The sequence below is a fragment of the Emydura macquarii genome, unplaced genomic scaffold, assembly GCF_026122565.2.
Source record: "Emydura macquarii macquarii isolate MOO-44397 ecotype Brisbane River unplaced genomic scaffold, CSIRO-AGI_Emac_v2 contig_2768, whole genome shotgun sequence".
Classification (NCBI taxonomy): domain Eukaryota; kingdom Metazoa; phylum Chordata; order Testudines; family Chelidae; genus Emydura; species Emydura macquarii.
In genome coordinates, this window is record NW_027132905.1 from 5757007 (window position 1) to 5773034 (window position 16028).

General features: G+C 34.7%; 1 protein-coding gene across 9 annotated transcripts in view; it reads left to right on the forward strand.

Moving 5' to 3' along the window:
• MAPK9 (mitogen-activated protein kinase 9) overlaps positions 1–16028 on the forward strand; it is a 66391-nt gene that overhangs the window by 22582 nt on the left and 27781 nt on the right. For 5 of the 9 annotated variants that reach the window (XR_010923379.1, XR_010923382.1, XR_010923378.1 and 2 more), the window contains exons 8-12: positions 182–364; positions 1651–1775; positions 2399–2462; positions 3591–3662; positions 7614–7818. Coding sequence is in view for 3 of the 9 variants with exons in the window: in XM_067566779.1 (XP_067422880.1) it covers positions 182–364; positions 1651–1775; positions 2399–2462; positions 3591–3662; positions 7614–7756 (587 nt within the window). In the remaining 6 variants the exon portion in view is untranslated. Of the gene's footprint in view, positions 1–181; positions 365–1650; positions 1776–2398; positions 2463–3590; positions 3663–7608; positions 9729–14446; positions 15364–16028 lie in introns of those variants that run through there. The other 4 variants (XR_010923380.1, XM_067566779.1, XM_067566780.1 and 1 more) reach the window with 4 other exon arrangements.

Below are 16028 nucleotides of genomic sequence, written 5' to 3' on the forward strand. Positions count from 1 at the left end.
CATGACAACTTAATGCTGTTGCTGCAAGAACAATGTTACAGTCCAGATTTGGCTCTTTTACAGTGCAGGTTTTCATTACTTTCAGTGCACACAGATGCTTTGTGGCACATTTCTATAACCAATAACTTATACAATACAGATTTGAAATTTTTCAGCTAATTTTCTTAAAGATAGCCTCCAGATATTGATCAGTGGAATAAAGTTATTGAACAGTTAGGAACACCATCAGCAGATTTTATGAAGAAACTACAACCTACTGTGAGGAATTACGTAGAAAACAGACCGAAATATCCAGGTATAAAATTTGAAGAGCTCTTTCCAGATTGGATATTTCCATCGGAATCTGACCGTGACAAATTAAAAAGTAAGATATTTGGAGGATGGGGGGCACTTTCTAAATTGGTTCACTTAAAGTATATGCAATATGGCAGACAACGTGAACAGGACACTATGCTGGTGTAATACAGTCTGATACCATCACACTACATTGCATTAGGAGGCAGGAGATTGAAAGCAGCATCCTTGCTTTCTCCTGCAGTGGTAGCACACCATGTAATGTCTTACTGCTGCCATTAAAATAGTTCTCGTTAAATATATACATATGTTCTGTTTTCAAAATTCCAGTTTATTAAGATACTGTCTATGGCTTAAATGTTTTTACTAAAAAAACATTTTCGTGAAAGCCATTTTATAATGAAAATTGATCTTTCTTTCTCTAGTTGATAGCAATTAAGCGTGTGTAGTTATCATGCTCATTTTAACTATTGATTAAACTAGCTTTTTTCCCCTAAATTACTGGTATATTAAGTTTGCCTTCTTGCCTCTTGGCCATTTGCAACTGTAATTATATTTAAAAAGCTTCATCAGCAGGCATCTTAAATTTGTTGTAACAATGTGACACCACATTGGTCTTGATATGGAGCTCAATCCAACAAATACCTATTAGTAAATTGACTTGTGAGAGCAGTCTTGCTCACCACCATAAGAATACACGTAGCTAATGCAGCATAAGCAATAACTCCATCAAAAGGAATTAGTGACTTCATAAGTCACAAGAGCTAAAGCTTTCTTTTTATTATATTCGTACCTATTTTTAAAATTCAGGTTAGTTTGTTACATTTGAAAAATTATTTTAGTGCCATACGAACCACGGCCTAGTACCACAATGGGACTTGCACAAGCAAAGTTACTTGAGTGTGTTTACAGGAGTGGGCCCATGACTTGAATGGCATCAAATAATGTTTCATATCAAACGTAACCTTAATTTTAAATATATGTAACAATATAATAAAAAGAAGCTTTGTCTCATTTGGCTTTTGAAGTTACTAATTTCTCTCAATGGAGTTAATGCTTTCATATGTACAGCCAGATGTGTAGTTGTACTAGATATCTATTTCATCTTGATGCATAATGTTCAATGAGCCTCCCACACAAGTTATAAGAGACCTATTTAATCTTAGTGCATTGTGAGACAAGGTTGAAGGCCAAGGCTCTTCAGGTAACTAATAGAACTACTTGAATTATTAACTTTCTTATGAAATTTGTTTGTGATCTTTTTTGTTAGGATATATTGTAGCATATGTTTTTGTTAAACTTTACCACTGTTACTTCTAAAACTCTGCGTTTGTACTCCCCCCCCCCCTCTTCTAGCAAGTCAAGCTAGAGATTTATTATCAAAAATGCTGGTAGTAGATCCAGACAAACGAATTTCTGTAGATGAAGCCTTACATCATCCATATATCACTGTCTGGTATGATCCAGCAGAAGCAGAAGCAGTAAGTATACATAAAAAATGTTACTTAAAGTATTCATTTAATCTTCATATTTGAGACAGTAGTTTGTGTCTTGGGTCAGGTCAAGAGCAGGCATTAAATTCTCCCTTTTCAGGCTAGCAGAGTTTACATATGTAATCTTGAGAGGAGAATTGCTTAAAATAATTAAAGTATCATCTCCAAAACAGCCCAAGAAGTGTTATTACTGTTGGTTTGAAAACCCTGTAGTTGATTTCTTCTCCATAGATTATACATAGTTGCCAGTGCAACTATAATTTAGGCAGGTTTTTAATCCTACCGGTTTTTTTGATAAAACCATTGAATTTTGTTGAGAATCCTTCTGTCTTCATTTCTTTAAACCTGATATCCAATTTTCAGCTGACAAATCTAATCATTTTGGTACATCATTCTAGTAGCCTGCTTTACCTGTCAAACTGAGAGCATATAATTCTGAGCCACCTCTACAAAACAGATATTCTGGAAATATTGGCAAGGGACCCTGCTAGAGATGAGCAACTAAAAATAATATTTCACTTAGATCTTTTTTATTTTTATTTTTTTGAAACCATGGCTAATTATACTAATGAAGTGTCGTAGTTATATTTCATTTTTTATATTCTTTGTAGCCTCCTCCTCAAATCTATGATGCACAACTGGAAGAAAGAGAACATGCCATTGAAGAATGGAAAGGTAACAGCCAAAAATGACTGATTCCAGTTATGGTGGTAATTTATCAACCATTAGTACTAAAGTAGTGTAACTGCTACACTGCATGGCTGACCAGAACCCACCAGATAAATTATATAATATTGCATGGAACAATACGAAAATGATTAAATACCCAGCAAATCATAAATGTCATGGTATGAAGTTAATTATAGAGTGCTATACAATGCATTTGGAAAGGGCAGAAAGTAGTATTTTGCAAAATGCAAGTTTTATTTTTATTTCCGTTATTTTGTTAGCTCTCTTTAGTGTGGGTGGGTGGGGTGTTAGTGTGGGTTTTTTGTTTTGTGAACCAGCCTTCTAAGGTAAGTTTTTATAATGGACTGATATGTTTTTCTTAACCAAGAGTTCTTCGAAACAGATACACACTATCTTTCCCCCATCTAAGCCCCAAACTTCAATACCTAGTCTCAAATCTGTTCTAAGAGTCCTGCTTAGCAGAGTCGTGTATTTATAATAAGCCACCCATTTTCTTTCTTACATAGCTTCTATATTGGTGGAAATGTGTTAATTTGCACAAAAAAAATTAAAGGCATTATGTGTTCTGGTAAAATTATGCCTTGTATATTGCTTTGTGTACATCACCTTCTGATGAAACCAAGAAGTGAAATAGCCCTTACTCACTCAGGTAGTCTTGATCACATTAGCAAAATTAGTTTTTCAAGTTAGGGCTACATAATATTACCTTTAGAGAGAAGAATTTATAGATAAGTAATTTCTGTCATGGTTAAGAAAAAAGGGCTAAGGTTTTACACTAGAGGTTGTTTGACTTCTTTATTATGCTTTTAGGTGGACATACTTTTTTCTGACCTTTGTAAATGTTTAATTTCAATGTAGTTCAGCGATACAGTAAGTTTTTACAATGGATTAACTATTATATTTCCTTTAATGTGTTTAGAATGTGTCTTTTAACTTCGGTAAATATTGAGACTCTTTGCAAAGTCCATTCATCATTACAGATGTTTGTTCCATGGGAAAGCATACCTCTAAACAGCTTATAAATACCCTTTTAAAAATGCACAAGAAAATGGCTGAAAGCACTGTTTTTTATAATATTATCTTTCCCTACCGACCCTTTTTCTTTTACTTAAGAATTAATATACAAAGAAGTAATGGATTGGGAAGAAAGAAGCAAGAATGGTGTGGTAAAAGATCAGCCCTCAGGTTAGTCATTGGTTTTAATATTTTAATTTTTTCTGCAGCTCTGTTACATGTGCTTGGTGAGTTACTCATACCACATGAATGAAAATCAGGAATCCACTTATGCCAAAAAGTTTTGATGTCTAAGGCTTTTGGTCCTGATCAGTCTCCCAGATTCATAGTCATTTTGACTTGCAGTGAAGCGAGTTGTGGAAACATGTGCTGCTGCTGCTGCTCCTCCTTCCTTACTGGAAGATGTAAAAAGAATTGTTTTGAGTTTAATTGTTTATAAATCACTGCTTTCTAAGACAGTCTCCCGTCCTGTAGCAATGAGCTGTGTTCTTGATGCCCAGATGTATATTATCTTGCATTGGCTGTATTACCAACATCTTACAGTTAAAATCCAGGTGGTTGTGGCTTCTCCTAGACTGATAACCATATTATAATAGACAGTTTAGCATGTCTGTACTTCTCAAAGAGTTTAGTACAGTGGCTAGTGTCTGCAATGGTTTCGTAATAGAAAAATGTCCAGTGCACTGAAGAAACTTGCAGCAGAGTTTCAATCCCTCTATTCAGATTTTGGGGGGTTCTTGCCTTGGTCTTGTAAGTTAGGTGGGTGGTAGTGATTTTTTTTTTAAAGCAGAATATAAAAATTGAGGAAAAACCATTGCCCTATTTCCTGTCTATATCCATTGTACTTACTGGTATCCTTTTATTGTTCCAAGGAACTAATTTTTTTAATTAAGGTAGTAATTTTGTCAGATCCTGAATCCTAAGCCAAAGAAAGTGCAGGTAAATCATTTTTACTTAGATTCCCGTATTTGTAAATAATAAAATAACTTATTATCCTTACCCTTTCCCTTAATAAATGATACTAGAAACAGCATATATGAAAAGCAGATACAGCCAAATTTGAAGCCTATTCATAAACCCATTGTGTCGACTCTTCATTTTTGCTGGGAAACAACTTCATTTGCTCTTCCATTCTGGTTTTGAAAGAGTTTGCTTTATCTTATCCCTGTTTTTCAGTTGGATATATTATATAGATTTACATTTACATTTAAATTCAGAAGTTAATATTATGATCTTTTCAAAGGACTGAATGGTCAGATTCTGCACAGGGACTCCAGTGAGGCACCTTACATTTTACAGTAAATGCTTTCAGGGGAATATCCCATGTTACCGTCTGTGAAGACCCATGTTTTTTGTGGGTTTTATTTTTTCAGGATTTCCAAAGGTATGAACCAGTTTTTACCTTATTCAGCTCTTAGTAAATTTTAGCTTTTAGCTCATGGGAAAACCTTCTACTGACACAGGAGCAATGTCCCTGCTTTTAACAAAATAAAAGACTCCAAAAGGAATAATTAATTCTACCTTTTTACAGTGGAAGGAGATAGTCAATCCATGCCTGAGGGTAGCCCTTTGCCCGGACTAGTACAGCCTCAGCAGGAGATTCCTCAACCCCTCCCTGCTTGCTCTTACAATGCTTGAGCATCAGTGCACCACCCTTGTTGAGTTCTGTTTAGATGAGAATGAATTTATCAGAACAGGCTAAACACAGCTCTGCTGCCATTTTTTCATACAATCGGAGGACAACATTTCATTACCCCTGCAGTTAACACAAAAGTGATTTGTAACCCAATACCAGGCATACTGACCATTTCCCATTACGCTCAGCATCTAGGTGTGCTTATGCAGATACAGTGTGATCATGCTGGGTACTTAATTGTACTCATGCATATACAAAGCCCATACAAATAAATTGCTCTCTCCCCTCCCCCCTTCAGCTGCTGAGCAGGGGAAGTGACCCCCAGATCTTACTTACTCATACAGTTCTCTGGGGGATGCCATCTGATGAGAGAAACTTCTGCACATCCACATATTTTTCACCACATGGTGTAAATACAATGGTTTTTAGAATGTCCATTGTCAGATAGAGTAACATTAAGAAAAACGTGAAGCAAAAATCTCAGGTAATGTAACTATAATCTTCTGTCAAGGAGAAAGTTAGGTTACCCCTTAACATTAATTCCAACACATTCAGGAAACAGAGCAGGCTGTCCAACCATCCCTCCTGGAGAGTTAGAGCTAGTATCGTCTGAAGTCCCCAAAACTTACTCTGGGCTGCAGATTGGATACTGAATACCCTGAATTAAAAAAACAAAACGTATGAAAAAACAAAGTCACTTTTGAGGCAAAATTCTAGTAACATTATCAAAGTATTTATATGTTATGACTTGTTTTGTTTGTTCACCCAACAAAAATTTTACTTCACACAGATTTTAGTTCACACACTTGTGTGCTTGCTTACTTTGAATAGTACCTTATTCCACATACACTAATTACCATGGGCTTATATCTTCTGCCTGACAAAAAATTTTAACTTCTTCCTGTGTCTCAAAAATGATCATAACCAGCACAATCCTAGTAAGTTAAATATTTACTGTTTCCCAATACCAAGTCTTATATTTTAATTAGCATTAGTGTAATTGGGAAATAGTTCACTCTGTTAAATTCAAACTTATATCTATTGTGTTGCCTCTAAAATTGAATTCCTCATAACTACTGTCGTACTTGTTACCAGTACTGTTTTGGAATTTGAGGAGGATAAACCTTTCTTTGTGAGTTTTTGGTTAGCAACTGATATGGCTTTATGAAGTACCATGCTCTGAGAATGTGCCAACCATATTGAAAGTAATTCCCCCCCACACGCACTTTTAGTGTTCTCTGGTATTCCAGTGAATCTTACTTTTTCTCTCTTCCAATCCAGTTTTCAGACGAGTCCAAGCTGATTCAATATAACATTTCTTTACTATAAAACTCTCAGACATAGTCAGGAGGAGGTGTATATGTTCCAAACCCTGAAATAGACTTGAACTTCTTGATTATTTCTGTCTAGCTTCTCATCTGTCGTCGGTTTGAGTGCATCATATCTTTTAGGCAACATATGCACATTTTTACTGCAGTTTAGAAATCTGAGAGAGTGGCTTCTAATGTAATCCCTTCCAACAAGAAGTATGAGCTTGTCTTCCTCTGAGGTGTGGGTATTGTGTAGAGGAACCCAGTTGCTTTCTATATGGACCTCCCAGTCCTAAGTCTGGCTTCATTTTTGAAATCTTCCAATGCCTCCTGCTCCCTACAGGTTACTACTGGCTCTTTCCTTGTATGCCTCCTAGCCAATTCTAGAGTCTCCCCTGATACTTTCTCCACACGAGGCTTTCTAGTCTGAGCTGCATGCTGCTTCTGGAATAGCCAAGTGGCCCTTTCTGGTCATATGACCCATCATTCTCTCTTGAGTACTAAATATCGCAGAATGCATTCTCTTTAAATGGCCAAGCCCTAGTGACCAGCATAGCAGTGCTTCTCCTCAAAGGAATGCCATGTCCTGTGTTATGTGACAGTAAAAATTAGTAATCCAAGCCACTCTGGGAGGTGTTGGGTACCTGTTGTATGCTTTGACTGTTCTGACTAATATTACATTTTGTGATGTGAATAGGTAATGCAGAAAGCATTACTGTTAAGAGTGAGATGGAGATCTTCCCATCTTCTCAAGAAATAAAGTGACAAATTATTCAAAAATATAAAAATAAACAAATGAGATGTCAAAAGGGCATGGAACAATGTTTCCTTTTATAACACTACTGTGGAAATGTAGAACTGAAAACTGCTTATCAGAAATGTATGCAGACTTGTTTTCTGCTTTTTTTTTTTTTTTTCAGAAGTACTAAGCTGCTTGTATTTTTTTTTTTAAAGGTACAGCGTTCTTTTTGGAGGAAAAATGCACACTGTTGCATATATTTTGCATAGATATGGGAGCTCAAATTTTGAGTTAACTTTTATAGTCTCTTAATAAATACAATAGTAATACATTGTGTACTCTGGGGAAGGAGATACTAAGAATCCTAAAGCATTATTATCTGTATTTGCAATAATGTCTTGCCTCAGATTTTATTATGCTTGGTTTACTTAGCACAGATGCAGCAGTGAATAGCAACAACAGTCCTTCCCAGTCATCATCTATCAATGACATTTCATCCATGTCAACAGAGCAAACATTGGCTTCAGATACAGACAGCAGCCTTGATGCCTTGACAGGACCCCTTGAAGGATGCCGATGATCAGCCAGGATTGCAGACTTAACATTGGAAAAAAACTCGTTTCCATTGGGCCTGAATTGCTTGTAAGTTAAGTTAATGGAACCAAGTAGAGAAACTCCATGTTCTGCATGTTCTACTAAAGTAATGCCTATGTTTTTACTCAGTTGTAATAAGACTCCCTGCTTACTGTTGTAGAATGAAAGCAAATCAATGTCTAAAGAAGAAAAAAATTACAGTTTAGACACTACTATAGACTTTTTTATTTCTGCCTATTTCAGGTGAGCAGTTACAGTAGATGTGTACTAGATAACTTCTGAGTGAGTTCATGGACCTTCTGGTCTATTCACTAGATTTCTGTAATACATAAATGGTCATTACATTTTTGCATAAAATTACCCTGTAATGGGTTTTTTGAATGTATGGCGTCTGTATAATTTGCTTAAACACGACTACAGAAATTTGCTCAATTTAACTCCAGTATGTTGTATGTGTGTTACTTTACATATTGGACATTCAGTACTATATTCAAGGGGCAATTGTTCTTCCACATGGCACTTTTTTTTCCCATTGAGCCCTTTCTCTCCTCACCACCCAATAATTCTGTATATCATCTTGTAGAATAGATAAACCCGTGAATTTCAAGTTTTTTACACATGAATGTGACTATGCTTCTCTGAATGCCATCTTTTAGTTGTTTTAGTGGGAGATAGAATGGGTTATCTTGATCTTTAGGAAAGATTTTTCTTGATTGAATACTCCTGAGTGCATCTGTGAAGTAACATGCCTCTTTAAATGAGAGGTGAAGTACTAAACTATTTCCTTTTTTTCTGGCTCATATGTTGTTTTGGTCTTTTTTTTTTTTTTTTTTTTTTTTAATCAATAAAAACTTTTAGAAACTAATCTTCCCCTAATTTTTCTTTCAGGAACAAAATAGACTCCTGTAGAGCTTCTCCCTTAGTCACTCCTTGTGTCTCAATGTAAAATCTGGTAAAGTGCAGAGACAATGGGGAGACTTGAAACCTAACTGACCCCCAGAATAGCTGCACAATTTTTTTTCCAGTCTTGTTTATTCTACACATTCTACAGTGTGAACACTTCTAAATTTTGCCTGATTTGACAACTGATTTTCTTAGATATTTCTTATATCCATAGAGCTAAACTCTACTTCAAAATTAGACAAAATTCTTTATTAAAAAAGCCATCTGTCTACATTTTTAACATGGTGCCACAGGAGAGGGAAGCTGTTAGCATTGAAGCTCTTTTTCACTTTTAACAGAAGCTTATCAGTGCAGTTTTCAGATTAAATAATACAAACATTGCCTCTTACATTGCACAATATTTTGAATTATTAGAAAATGTGTGTGCAGTAGAATAGTGTTTAAGTTATCAAATATACAGTTGTGCATTTGCAAACAGAAAAGCATGTTTGCTTTGGAACGCACAAGTGTAAGAAATGCTTTGCTAAAGGATCTTTGTGTGTGCATGTGTGTATTGTTAAACTATATAACTAAAATAGTAATGAAAAATGTCAAAGATGAGGCAAAACATATTACTTTCATAGTGGCACTATAATTAGCCGTTGATTTAGATACTGAAGTCTTGAACATTCAAAGAGAACTTGTACAACTTTCTTACTGAACCAGCAATTATATTACTGAGCTGAATTGTTCAGTATACTGTTTGGGAAAGGAAAAAGAAATGCCCATGATTTTGCATGCTCATGGTTATAATCTAAAAGGTAGAAGTGTTTCTGTTAATGCAGTGTACCCATAAATGTTTTTAAATAGTTTAATTTGCTGTAGCTTTGAATTTATCAGAACAGAAAAATTCACAAGCAAATTGGATAGAAGTATCTCAGTGATGTAAACTGTAGGAAGTAAATCTTGAGAGTTCACATCTGGCATCTTGGTTTTGATTTTTTTAACAAGTACTGTTTTTTAGCTTTGTGTTTTTGTATTTTTGTATTTAAAAAATACAGATTTATTATTATTATTTATCTTGTGTTTCTAGTGATATGTGCAAAATTGTCTGGCAAATTTTGTCATTAGATCAAACCTTTGGTAAAAATGATTATTGTGTGTTGATCCAACACTTATTCCTTCTGGTGTATTGATCCAGCAACTGCTGTTTTGTTCTGGAGATAGCTGCACTTCACAGATTGCATATAGGTTAGTTGTGTAGGCCAAGACTTTCAAAAGTGACTAGTGATTTTTGGGTGCTGAAGATGAGGTATCTTTTAAGGAGCCTTGTTTTCAAAGGATGGGAGGTCAGGACTTTCTGAGAATCAGGACACTTTAAGGTATCTCAATTTAAACACCTAAAATCACTAGTCATTTTTGAAAATCTTGGCTTTAATTTGAACTTTGAAATAATAGGATGAAATGTGCCAAATAATGCAACTTACCACTAAGGTTCCTTAAGATTTACTTTCCCACTGTACCTGAGACATAAAGGGCTGGAATCTCAATAGCAATTTATTGCATGTCGTATTGCTGCTGCAGAGAAAATACAATTAAGCTACCTTAGTAATAAAATAAATGACTTATTAGTAAGTTATTGTCTGCCAATGTTGTTCTAGTCCTGTCTGTATCTTGTCGCATATTTTGAAATCCTTGATTAACTTCTGGGAATGACCTCCTGAATTTGTAAATTTCAAGATTATAAAAAAATCTTTGCTTAGCTTTCCATACTCTTCAAGTAAAACATACTAACCTAACTTCTTTTCTGTTTTAACTGTTGTCATTGGGGAGCAGCTTGCTCCACTAAATTTAGTCTGTTTGGTGTGCCTCAACTGTATGTATAGCGTGATCAAGGGGGATTCCATTCATAGTTGTCATTATAATTTTTTACATTGTTACAAAAAGAATCATTTGAACTAGTAAGAGAGTTTTTTCTAATTTTATAGTCTAGTCTCGAAAATGTAATCCTGGAATAAAAAACAACTGAGTTTAAGTGACCATATTTTCCCATAATCTTTACTGTAGTAAAAGATGGATGGGAAACTTCAGTTGTGACTGCAGAACTATAGCTTTCTTGGTAACATGCATGAAATATAAAGTCTGCATATTATAAATTGAATTCTCGTATGAAAAGAAACAGTTGCTAGTACACTGAACCATATCTCTTGTCTTGACTTTCAAGAAGTTGGATGTGCAGTTGCATTCACTAAAATGCATGCAGAACTGTATGCCAACTTCCGTGTGTACTTGCACACACACATTGGGTATTTACATGTAGAAGATAGGCATATATTGCATGCAGATTTTGAGCATACAGTTGAAGTCATGACTATTTGCAAATTAAGCTGTATCCAGTTTACAATATTGATTTTGTTGTCACACAAGAACCCCATCTTTGATGAAAACTGATACTCACCTGTGTAATCTTGACAATAGTTTAAAAGTTTAGAAATGAAATTTACAGTAATTGCAATAGGATAACTTCTTTCAGATGTAGATCATATATATGAAGTGATACAGTTGACCAGTTTTCTGCACTTTGTGTTTAACATTTAAAAATACGTGTGTGTGGGGGGGGGGGGAGGAAGGGGGGGAGAGAGAGAGAGAGCGCGCAAGCAATCCAACTGATTCTATAAACATGGATGTTGCCTTTTTGTATGACAAACTATATATAATGTTAACACTAGTCACACACACAGACTTTTGAAATGTTTAAAATAAGTGATCAAACTTAGTTCATATACTTAACTGCTCACTTGAAAGGAGAAGGGGATAATGGTTAATTTTCAGATTATTATATTTAAACAGCTTTAATTATGTAAACACTGAGTAACTGAATGGCATTGCAGAAATGGAGTGTGGTTTAAAAAGTTGGTTTAATTTTATTTGTGCTGTTATCACTTATCCTCAAAAGCATGACTAAACTAAGAACCCAACCATTTTGAAGTTGAGTGAGCAGTCTACAGAATGTGCTTTGAGGAAATACATTCATATGAAAGATTTTAGTTTTTAAAAACCAATGTCAAAATAAGGTTTGTCTGCACAGATCACATAAAATATACCAGTCTAACCACTGGAAATGCAAGCCTTTGAAGTTTGTTGCATCTTATTTCTGGTAAGGATTTAAAAACTTCCTTATCAAAGAATACAAACTAGATAAGCTCAGTCTCAACTAGAAATTGTTACTAGTTCGTTGTGAAGATACAAAAACCTGTTAGGGACCAGATTGTTGTTGGGATTATTTTGTTGGGTTTTTTTAAAATCCTAAGAGTGTGTGGGTGTTTGTTCAAAATTATGTAAAAAACACGATTTCTCCTTCAATTTATAAATCTTTTCTAAAGAAAAGCTTTTTAGATGGACCTCTACCTAATACTAAATCAGTTTCTTTTTTGGATCTGGTTTTATTTGACTCTTGTCATAAACTTATGATTTTAGAAAGAAGATGGGGTTTAGAACTTCAAAATACAATTTAAATGTCTGTTGTCCAAGAGTGGAGTGAGTGACCCATTTCAATGTGGCAGAAGTGCACTGTACTGATTTGGCATGCATTGTAAATTCCTTGAAAATTCCTCAGGTGCACAAGTGCAGACAAATCTTTACTGAACTTAATACCAAGTTGGCAGGTAGGTTCAGTCTTGCAGCAATATAGTTTGTATGGGCTGTTTCATTTGAATTGTGAAACTTAGAGTGGAAGTACTTTTAAGTGAAGAAACACTGAGCAACCTTTGTCTGTAAATGCTACTTGTGTATAAAATTGATTTTATTGGGGCTTGATGCTAAACTTAGTGATACTGGGTACTTGGATCCACATTCATTCCTGGGATGTGCACTATGCGGCTCCCGTTTTAAATTCATATGTTGTGCACAGTTGCATCCAAATGCAGAATTTGGACCTAAATTATGTTCCCATGACTGATTTCCTGATCTTGGTAGTTTCATTACTTCTTCATGAATGTTCTTGAGTTCATTTTGATGTTGGGGGTATGGCAGAAATAAATGTATTCTGGTTCATTATCTTACGTATATTATTTTAGATTATCCATCATATAAATTACAGTGATGTTCTAAATAAGCATTATTACACAAATCTATCAAATCAAACCTATTCTTATGCCCACTTATGCATGCCAAAAATGTCTTGAGCTAAATGATGTTAATACGTTTTAAGTAAACAATTTTTTCTCTTAATATTTGTATTAGAGGAGCGTGGAGAGGCAACCAACCTTTGCATTTGTGTTCTCCAAAATGACAATATTTATTTTTGTAGCTATAATTCTGCTTGTGGATTTCAATCCTGCAAACTTGCAGCGTTGATGTATAGCTATATCTGGGTCCGATATTTCAGTCAGAATATATATTTAAAAAATCAAAACAGAATATTCTTTTTTTTGGGCTCTGTTACTGAATATATGGTAAATTAGTTTGGTCCCAGAATTCAAAAGCAGAATATTGAAGATGTATTTAATATTTAAGTTTTTACTCTGTCTTGCTGCTTAATTTTTGAAAAGGTGCTTGCAGTTTTGCACAATAAAAACTAATTTTAATTGCAGTTTTGAAGCACTTTAGGATTCTTCTAAACACAACCCTGGCATTCTATTTTTACATTGTTTTGCATGTTAAAATTGTTTAATGTGTTGTAAATCTTGATGTTGCTCTTTGTGACCCTGTAGTTAAGGTTGAATCAGCATGTCACTTTAAACATAAACCTATTTTGAGAGATTTAAACATTTGGGCTTACTTTTTTTTTAATAGGCTTAACTTAATGTATTGTAAAATGAGTTAGGAAGCATCCACTTCCCCAAATCTAAAATGGTTTGATTAGCAGTGTGGTTGCTTGGCCACCTGTTACATAGGTATCATAGTTTCTTGGTCCTAAGAGGAGGATCAGCTAAGAACATCGGGTCCTTTATTGAAAACAAAGTCTATTAATGCATACTATGCTTTAGAGGAGAGTTGCTATTTTATGGTAATGCCCAGACACCCCAATCAAGATTAAGGCCATATTGTGCTAGGTGCTGCGCAATCACATGTGCAGGCATAATCCCTGCTCCAAAGAGATGATTTTGTGACCCTGATCCTTGGAATGGGCCTTTGAATATCATCAACCAGGAACAACTAATCAGCTAGAGCCTTCTTTTCTGTTCTCACATACTCTGCTTAAGGCACACTAGCTGAAACATTGACAGTAATATTTGTTGCTCTCCAAGTTTATGGAAATGAAGCCAGAATTTAGAGCTTTATAATAGCACACTGCATGTACTCACTGCTGTCTTCTAGGGAAAAAATTGGGAACTTAAAGGTCTTATGTGTGCACGATATTTCTCTGAATTTCAGATGCTTGGATTGGTGCTAATTTATTAATTGAAATTGGCAGAAGATTAGCAGTGTGGTTGTCACTTTTGATATGTATTTTTTTTTAAATGGCTGGCAGCTTAAACTTTATAAAGTGGCTAATGTGGATTTTCAGTTTTGTTTAAAATAAAATTAAAAAGTCTTACAGTAGTTTAAATTTCCATGATAGGTTAATGCCTCTTTGGAGCCATTAGTTTACTGGATGAATAAACACTTTTAAAAACAAGACTCTATCACTACATAACTCTTTTTTGAAAGGCCAAAATTATATTACATACTGGTGGATCCAAATGTGCTGTACCAGTCTTTCATGGAAGAAATGCACTTAAATGGAGACAAATACACACGAAATTACCATAATATGATTTGTCCAGTGCAATGATACCTTTTTGCTCTATAGATTATATACAAGGATTCTCCTAACTTCCATCTGAGTTTCTGAGCAAGAAAGAAATGGATATCGAATACAAGTATGTTACAGTGACTTTAAAAGCTTTTAATACAAACTTTTGAATCCATGTAATTCAGTCTACAGTGTTTTATAGATATGAACAAAGACTTCTCAGCATGAGTTGAAGATGAAATATCAGCCTTAAGAGAATTTCATGGATTTTCCTGGTTTCAGTCACAGGCATAATGTGTTATATGTATGAAATAGTTTGTCTTTTGCTTAGTTTTAGCAGGTGTAATTTTTATGAGAATCTTCTGTCTGAGATGTTTAAGATGTCGATGTTTAACATTTGCCTATTCTGTTCTCTAAAATTTTTTTCAAAAATCTTCATTTGTGTTCGTTCCCACCAAAATGTGTATCTTATAGGTCCTTTTATGTATTTACCAATTATCACAAAAAACAGCATCAAGCCCTAACATATATCTTATTCAGAGTTTATGACCTTTATTTTAGTTACAGTATGGTATGTGATATCGGAAGAGATGTTCTTTTAAGTCTAATGGTATAGTTACATAAAGTGGCCTATTCTGCCTAATAAACTGGGCTTTGATTGCCATATCTCATTCTTGATGCTTGTGCAATAGGGAAATGTTCTGTGTAATGGCAGTGGCTATTTTGTCTCATGCTGGATTTTGATGTCAAGAAGATTAAAAGATCTTTTTTACAGACAACAGTCATTTCTTGTTTTCAGATTAATTTCAAGGAAGCTAGAGTTTTCATATGGAATGTTGTCAATAGCTAACTCTGAAGTGATAGCTTTAGCCTCATCTGAAACTTAGTTTCCTAAGTTTCTTTTTCAAAAGTCTTATTTTAGAACATCAATGCTAAAGCCACTGTAAAATTTCAAATAAATATGTGAACTTAAAGTATGTGAGAAGCCTGTTTCATTTACTGCAGCAATGTTATCTTTTTGTCTTCAATTTTCTTGCTTTGAAGTTACACATTTGTGCTAGTGTGTCACACTAGCAAAGTATACACTTCCAGTCATTTTGTAAGAAAATTTCAATTATTGTAAATTTCAGTTAACTAGTGGTTCTGAAAATGCAAAAATTAATAGTGTGAAACTCCAGTGAATGAGATTTTTAAAAGAAACTGCTTGTGACTGTTTTCTCCTTATTAGCTGGAACAGCATGACATGTTAAAAGCAATTGGATATTATTACCAGGGTAGAAAATATACAGTGAGAGAGAGATTGCAGTGCTCACTAATCAGGTACTACTGACAGCATTATCTGCACGTGTACTTAAATAAAATAGTACCAAGGTCTGGATTTTTCTAACACCCCTCAGAGTTTACAGATTTAAAAAACAGTTGCTTACAGACAGAAAATTTCTGAGGATTGTCTTTTCACCATCTGTCTAAGAAGTGAGCCTCCTGTTTTGGTCTGTTTCATTGGACGAGAGAGCCGTAGAGCTGCTTTCAAAAACTTTACTCAGCCGCAATTATCTGGGCATGTAAGTGTTTGTTTTTCATTGTCAACTTTGTAAAAGGTAGGGGAAAAGATTTTGTGGCTCATCTGGTAAGTTTTCAT